At 51.2% G+C, this 7,205-nt stretch overlaps 2 protein-coding genes across 2 annotated transcripts in view; both read right to left on the bottom strand.

Annotated features, from left to right (window-relative positions):
* The window catches only part of DCTN3 (dynactin subunit 3), a 6,754-nt gene extending 2,306 nt beyond the window's left edge, over window positions 1-4,448 (bottom strand). The window contains exons 1-4 of the mRNA XM_006758555.1: window positions 4,303-4,448; window positions 2,444-2,528; window positions 1,689-1,775; window positions 164-247 (exon numbers count right to left, since the gene is read on the bottom strand). Of these exons, the coding sequence (XP_006758618.1) occupies window positions 164-247; window positions 1,689-1,775; window positions 2,444-2,528; window positions 4,303-4,398 (352 nt within the window). The 5' untranslated portion in view covers window positions 4,399-4,448. The remainder of the gene's footprint in view (window positions 1-163; window positions 248-1,688; window positions 1,776-2,443; window positions 2,529-4,302) is intronic.
* Window positions 4,449-4,886: 438 nt separating this feature from the next.
* The window catches only part of ARID3C (AT-rich interaction domain 3C), a 6,487-nt gene continuing 4,168 nt past the window's right edge, over window positions 4,887-7,205 (bottom strand). Inside the window, exons 4-6 of the mRNA XM_015560465.1 lie at window positions 6,265-6,473; window positions 5,944-6,033; window positions 4,887-5,480 (exon numbers count right to left, since the gene is read on the bottom strand). Coding sequence (XP_015415951.1) covers window positions 5,380-5,480; window positions 5,944-6,033; window positions 6,265-6,473 — 400 coding nt within the window. The 3' untranslated portion in view covers window positions 4,887-5,379. The remainder of the gene's footprint in view (window positions 5,481-5,943; window positions 6,034-6,264; window positions 6,474-7,205) is intronic.

Below are 7,205 nucleotides of genomic sequence, written 5' to 3'. Positions count from 1 at the left end.
CTGAAATCAATTTTAAAAAAAACATATCCTTGAATAAGGATTAAAAATGGAAAAACAAACAAACAAAGACAAGGAGCAGACCTAGCCTGAGCCCAGGGAACCTGAGGCACAGGGAAGTCCCACCCATCCACCCACCTCCCCAAGCAGAGTAGTGGAGAGGTACCTTTGATATGAGCGCTGTCCAGCATGGGCACCAGCGCCTCCACCTGCTCCAGAAGTGCAATCTGGGAGAGGACAAACTGCTCCTCTGAGGATAAACAGACAAGATAGTGGCAGTGAGCCTGGGCACTGCTACTCCAATGCAAGAGGCTGAATCCTGGCAGGGGAGATGGCTGGGTCCTGGAGCTTGGAGCTACTGCCCACTGCCCCTTTCTCAAGGTGCACATTCCCCCATTCTGCCCCCAGACCTCTGAATGCCTCTGGTCTGACCCATCTTGAGCCCAAGGAGCCTCTAAGTTTCTCCAAATCCAACTTTTCTCCACTTTTTAACTTGAAGGCCTCCCTCTAGCCTCAACAAATTCTGTGAGCCCCTCTGAGGCCACAGGAGACAAATTCCTTCAGACTTAGGACCCCACACTCAGGGCTCCTGGGAAGGAAAGGTCTGAAAGAGGAGACGTGGCCGTGGCCAGGCCGGTTCTGCTCTGTGGCTCTGGAGAACTGGGGCAGTAACGGAAGAGTCCAATAAGGAGAGCATGGCCCTGCGAAGGGGATTTCAATGGTTGCAAAGAGTGGGAAGGGCACCGAAGAAGGGAGGACTGTTAGGTCAAACATTTGGAAGCAAGAGTGCTTGTCAATTAGTAGCAGAAAAAGAATTTAAGGTGCTGAACTGGACAAAGGAGAGCACAGGAAACAGAGCTGGATGGGAGGGGAGATCCAGCAAACTGTAGAAGGCTTTGAGTGGCAGGCTAAGGATTTAGGACTTTTATCCTAGCAAGGAGAGAAAGAAAGAGACACTGAAGTTCCCCAGTAGACAAAGCGGCACGTTGGAAATGTGTTTGGGAAAGATGACACTGGACCACATGCAAAAAGGGAAGGCTAGGGTCAAAAGAGGACTTGGGGAACTGTAACAGGTCATGTGTGAGTGGACGAACACTGAGGCAGCAGCCAGAGGGGGGGATGGAGAGGCTGGATTCAAGAGTTAGTGCAAGAGATTTCCTGAATTTGATGCAGTAGATGATTATTAAAAATCTTTTCAATGAATGAACAAGCATAGGTGCTTGGCAAACCCTGCCTCATGGAGTGGTTGACTAACTGATGAGCAGACATTGCCTAGAACTCTGAAATCCCAGAGCTTTCTCATATGAAAAAAAGATGTAGAAACTCATGCCAATATTCTCCTCTCCCAAATGCAATGCTCTCTGCCCCCACCCTTTCCTAGAAGCTCCTCTTTGAGCAGAAGTGAGAAAGGTTCTAAAGGAAAATTCTAGAAGTAGACCATTGATAGAACATTGGAGTCACTCCCATTGTGGCTAGCACCATGGCCTCCAGCTAGTTCAGAAGTACACCACATCCAGGGCTACTCGAGAACCACCGGACCACCTCAGCTTCAGCCCAGACCATGGCCAAAATTCCAGACAGCACTTTCCTGGGCTTTACCCATTAGGACTGGCAGGGAGGCTACCTCTGTGCCCAAATTCCCTGCCCCCGGCTCCCCCCGCCAATCCGCATCCCCAGATGCATGTGCATACCTGCTAAGATGAACTGCAGCTTAGAGGCATCAGGTATGGCAATGCGGTCAATGTACTCAGGATCCAGGTATTTGATCAGGTCTTCAACTAAAAAAGTAGCAAGATGGAAAATGGATTAGGGTTGGGGAGTGAGGGTCTGTTTTATGAAGGATACTGGGGGAATGGCCCACCTTGGGGAGAGCCTTCAGTGAGGAGCTGACGCCTCCAGTGTCCATTAGCAGGCCTCGACCAGGGCTCCTATCCATACTTCCCGTCTCGCCCCTCTGATCACCTGCTGGCTGACCTCAAACTTTAGAGCTTGGAGCACACTGGGGCCTCAGTATTCCCACCGACCTATGTTCACCAAGGGTGGAAGGCCCCTTGCCCCTCAGTGCCACCAAGACAACCAGAGCTCTATCTGATTTCTAATTACTGGGCAGGTTGCTGGCTGAGCCGAGGCTAGGACTCCAGCGCCTAATTAATTTCCCGCCTCTGAACCTCGCCTGTGATAATCCCATATCTGTTCTCCACACTTCACCAAAGGGATCTTTCAGACAGAGCTCTTATCCCATCACTTGGGACACTGTCATGGGCTTGGAGTTTTACTACAAAATAGAAAGCACAGCCCAATTCACCGTTTCAGCAGGGAAACGTCTTCACATTCCATCCCCGAAGGGCAACTCCAGTGACCTAATGGGCTGCAGGACCAGGGCCAGTCCTCAGGAAGTACAGGCATGGAAAAGAAGAAGGCAGGCAGGCACCCGACAGGAACTTACTCTTCTTGAACAGAATCTTCACTCTCTCTCTCTTACTCGCGATGTTCCCCAAAGCTACCTGCACCTTGACCAGGCCATCAGCCACCTGTAAGGGGAGTGAAAGTTACTTCCAAGATACACCACCTGGTTCAAGGCTTGGAAGACGTAAAGAACCCGCATTCCCTCAGACTCCCAAACCTCTTTGTCCCAGAAATCTAGGTTGGTCACTTTTTCTTGTATTAAAGGAGATGTAGCTCCACCTGCCAGGAATCCTCAGTGTGAGCAGGGAGATAATCATGTACTCCTTGGGGGAGTTTCTAGTTTGATTGGGGAGATAACGAACTATTTTAGAGTTTATGGGGCACTGGCATATACTATATATTCTCTGGATCCTGCCTCTCTGACTGAACCTACCTAGACTTTAAGGGTAGAGGATGAGGAATTCCAATATTTAATCCACCTGCCAGGAATCCTCAGTGTGAGCAGGGAGATAATCATGTACTCCTTGGGGGAGTTTCTAGTTTGATTGGGGAGATAACGAACTATTTTAGAGTTTATGGGGCACTGGCATATACTATATATTCTCTGGATCCTGCCTCTCTGACTGAACCTACCTAGACTTTAAGGGTAGAGGATGAGGAATTCCAATATTTAAGGGCAGCCAAAACCGGTTTGGCTCAGTGGATAGAGCGTCGGCCTGCGGACTGAAAGGTCCCAGGTTCGATTCCGGTCAAGTCTCTGTAAAAAATCAATAAAATATATATTTTTTAAAAAAAAAACAATATTTAAGGGCGGAATAGATGGAGAGGTAATGGCAGTGAATGATCTCACCCAAAATTCAAGGGTCAATTATATGGGGAGGCAAATAAAACTGCGCAGCACAGCCATTCTTGCAGAAGGAAAACCAGGAGGGTTAGCATCATGGATGCCAAAGGGAGAGAATGTTTTTGCGAAGTCAGTTCTCAAATGGGGCACAATCTGCTGGTACCAACTACTTCCACAGGAGTGTACAGATATCATTTCCTCTGATGCACTTAAATTCGGGATGTCCCTGACACTCGACCTTCAGTAAAAGGTCTTCCCATTGCCCTAACTGGTTTGGCTCAGTGGTTAGAGCGTCGGCCTGCGGACTCAAGGGTCCCAGGTTCGATTCTGGTCAAGGGCATGTACCTTGGTTGCCAGCACATTCCCAGTAGGGGGTGTGCAGGAGGCAGCTGATGGATGTTTCTCTCTCATCGACGTTTCTAACTCTCTATCCCTCTCCCTTCCTCTCTGTAACAAAATCAATAAAATATTAAAAAAAAAAAAAAGATCTTCCCATAGTAAAAAGGGGGTAAAATTCACCGTTGTCAAAATTCAGGTACTGGTGTGAAGAAGTGCCAGTCCACATTGGAAAACCCGGTATCCAATCCCTTCCCCTCCTAATCCTCGTCCTCTCAGACCGCACCTGTCACCCCACCCTCCGCCCCGCCCGCGCCCCGGAGCCTTCCTTGAGCAACTCTGCTCTGCCTCCTCTGATCCCATGGACCTCTTTCTGCACAATTCATTTAGCAATTAATTACATAGAGCTTCATGACACCCCTCCATGTGGACGGCAGCTTCCCGAGGGTGTCAAGGCGTCTCACGGGGCAGGAGCGGAGTCTTAGTCACGGGTCATACTGAGCCCATTTCAGACGGGCCCAATGCCCCGCAGTTCCCTGCATGGGCATGGGCATGGGCATGAGCCCCGAGGGTCCGAAATGCTCCGGGAGGTCTCGGACCTGTGTTATTTCAAAGGCCGGACTGTGGGCGACGGGACTGGAACCGCACCCATCGAGGCACAGGCCAGCAGACCGCCCGTCTCTGCCTCAGAAAGGGTCCGCTGCACCCAAATCGCTCACCTTCCGCGAGCCGCGCGCCCCACCCGGTCCGTACACCCAGCGCTCCAGCTCCTCTACGCGGGCCTGTAGCCGCTGCACATCGGGCACAGCCGCCATAGCTACCGCCCCGCCTCAGCCGGGAACAGCTGGAGGGCGGGACGTCCGTCCAAATGGAGAAGGCTAGCCAATCCGAGGGCACGGGCTCCCCTCCATTCAGGAAGTGATGTCACGACCTAGGCCTTCAGTGCCGGAAGCGGCCGGCTGGGCGGGTGGAGAGAGTCGAAAGCTGTCTGGTTACCTAGGCAACGGCCACTCCGGTTTGTCAAGACCACCTTTACTTTTCTTCTTCTAATTTCAAGGGACCAAAGAGGTTTCTCCACCTCATTCCCCGAAGTTACACATATAAATACACTCATTATTCCAGGGTTGGTCCATTCCTATAGATCAATAGATAGCATCATCTTTTAGAGTCTAATAAGGTTCAAACGATGGGGCCACTCAGTACTATAGTGGCAGAATCAGGATTTGAACTCAGGCAGTCTGACTCATGAGACAGTTCTTATATTCTCATGGGCCTTTGCTGTTCTGTCTTCCCTCTTCCCTTGGCCCAACGCTGCCTGTAAACCACACAATTCCTTTTCCAACCCCCAGATACAAACAAGAAGAGGCACTGGGGAGGGAGGGACTACAGCTTTATTATCCAGATGTGACCTGAGGGACATCTCCTCCACAACATCCCAATCCAACCCTTCATATGGCTCCTGAAGAGAAGAGGCAGGTCTGACTCCAAGAGGTAGGGTCCTAGACATGACATTGACAAAGTGAGGAGACGATGGGGGTTTCTAGGGGCAGGACTCTTTGGTAGATGCTGCTGGAGTTGCCAGAGAGGAAGTACCCTCCCTTTACAATGAGGTAGATGTAACATCAAAAGAAAACCTTTGGCTTCAAGTGCACATGGCATGTGTGTGTGTGTGGGGGGGGGGGGGGTCCCCTCCCAGATCTGGATCCTAGAATGGGCCCTCTGGAAGAATCAAGGTGGAGGGGGTGTCTCCCCCCACCCAGCAATGGGCTAGGACTCTTAATTCAAAGTGGGAGCTCTCAGGGTGAGATGCCGGAAGGGGGCCCTGTAGGGGTTGGGGGTACAGGGTTAATTGGGCCCTGGGAAGCTGGCACAGGCTGGCGGCGGGCAAAGAGGATGCCTGCCAAAGGAGTGAGGAGATGGTAGAGGGAAAACACAAGCAGGAAGAGGGGATGACAGGGAAACACAAGAAGGAAACAGAAGTTAGTGACCTGATTGCTAGAACACCACACACATACCTCTGCCACAAACCAATGAGGACAAACCCCTTGGGTCAGTCAGAGATTTCTATGCTAATATAGATACCCTCGAACAGGTAAACAATATTTACACTGATATATAGGCCCATGACAAGGCAGACATCCCATGGTACCCATGGTACCCAGAGAGGTCATGCCTTGACCCCCAGGCCATGTAGACTGACCCTTTAACCCATGCCAATGTAGCAATCCCCTGAACCCCATATCACCCATGCAAGTTTGGATATCCCTGAATCTCATGCAAATAGAAAAAGTCTAAAATCCCCATGCCAATGTAAATACCCCTGACCTCATGCCAGTGCAGACAGCATGCAGTACCCGTACCTGTGTAGACCACCCCGTTGATCTCTAGGGCCATGTTGATACTGCTGATACCACTGCCTGCCAGATTGAGAGGCCCATCCAGCCGCTCTTCTGTCCAGGAGAGGGCAGGTGAGTCACATTTTGGGGAATCAGACTTCAGACTTACAAGCTCCCCCCTCCATCCCTATAGACACCCCCCATTCGACTTCAGCCTCACACCTGTAATCACACAGTTGTCTATTTAGGGACCTATCTGCCCCACCTCCAATGCTTATCAGGTAATAGGTCTGTCCTCCCACAGTGCAAGGCCCAAAACCCTATCAGCAGCAAGCCCTTCCTCACCCCTTAGGGGAACCTTGCCATGGGGCAGAAAACTTGGGGGTGCGCCAGGTTGAGGTGGGTCCATGGGCCCCATCAGCACAGCCCTCTTCTCTGGAGGCTCCTCTGGTGCTAACTTCTCCCGGGCAGGTCCCAAGGCCAGGCCCACGGGCAGTGCCAGTCGAGGGGTTGGAATTCCACTCTCTTCTGGAAGAATAGGTAATTCAGCTCCCCTGACCCAATCAAGTCAGTATTTGCATTTAGTTCTCTCCCCAGGCCTGGCACCAAGGGAGCTCAGTCACCAAGTTCAAGCACCACGTTCAATCCCCACTCCCATCCCGAGTCTCAGCCTAGAGGCTCTGAAACTGGAGAGCCCAAAGGGTTAATATGTTGATTTGTTGTTGTTTAGAGAGAGAGGAAGAAAAAGAGGGAGACAGAGAGAGAGATGGGGAGGGGAAAGAGAGAGAGAGAGAGATCAGTTGCCTCTGTAACCCAGGTATGTGCCCTGACCGGCAATAGAACCTCTGGTGTACGGGAGGACGCTCCAACCAACTGAGCCACATCAGCCAGGACCCAAAGGGCCAATCAATATATGTCTAAATTGGTCCAAAATGTGGAGGATCTCCTGTTCTCAGTTAAATAATCCAGGTCACAGAAGGCACAAACCACATGCAACAGAACCCTGGGTGAAGAGGTGTAAAATGGAATTGCTTTGGATACAAGGACCTTCAGCGGTGTACCACAGTAACCCCTACTCCGGGGTTCCCAAAGCTTCACTGACCCCAAACCCCAGGACCCCTAAGGTTAGAGCGCATCAAATCCCAGTGCCCCATCAGTCCCTACTGCCCCGTACCTCAATGCCTCCCGCATCCCATAGTCCCCCTATTTTAACGTTTCCTATATCTCAGCGTACCCCTGGGTCTCGGTGACCCCTAAACCTCAGCCCCTCGCCCCTCACACCTTTC

The sequence above is a fragment of the Myotis davidii genome, unplaced genomic scaffold (genome assembly GCF_000327345.1).
Source record: "Myotis davidii unplaced genomic scaffold, ASM32734v1 scaffold534, whole genome shotgun sequence".
Lineage (NCBI taxonomy): Eukaryota > Metazoa > Chordata > Mammalia > Chiroptera > Vespertilionidae > Myotis > Myotis davidii.
Note: the sequence above shows the minus strand (reverse complement) of the source record. Positions and strands in the feature narration are given on the sequence as shown.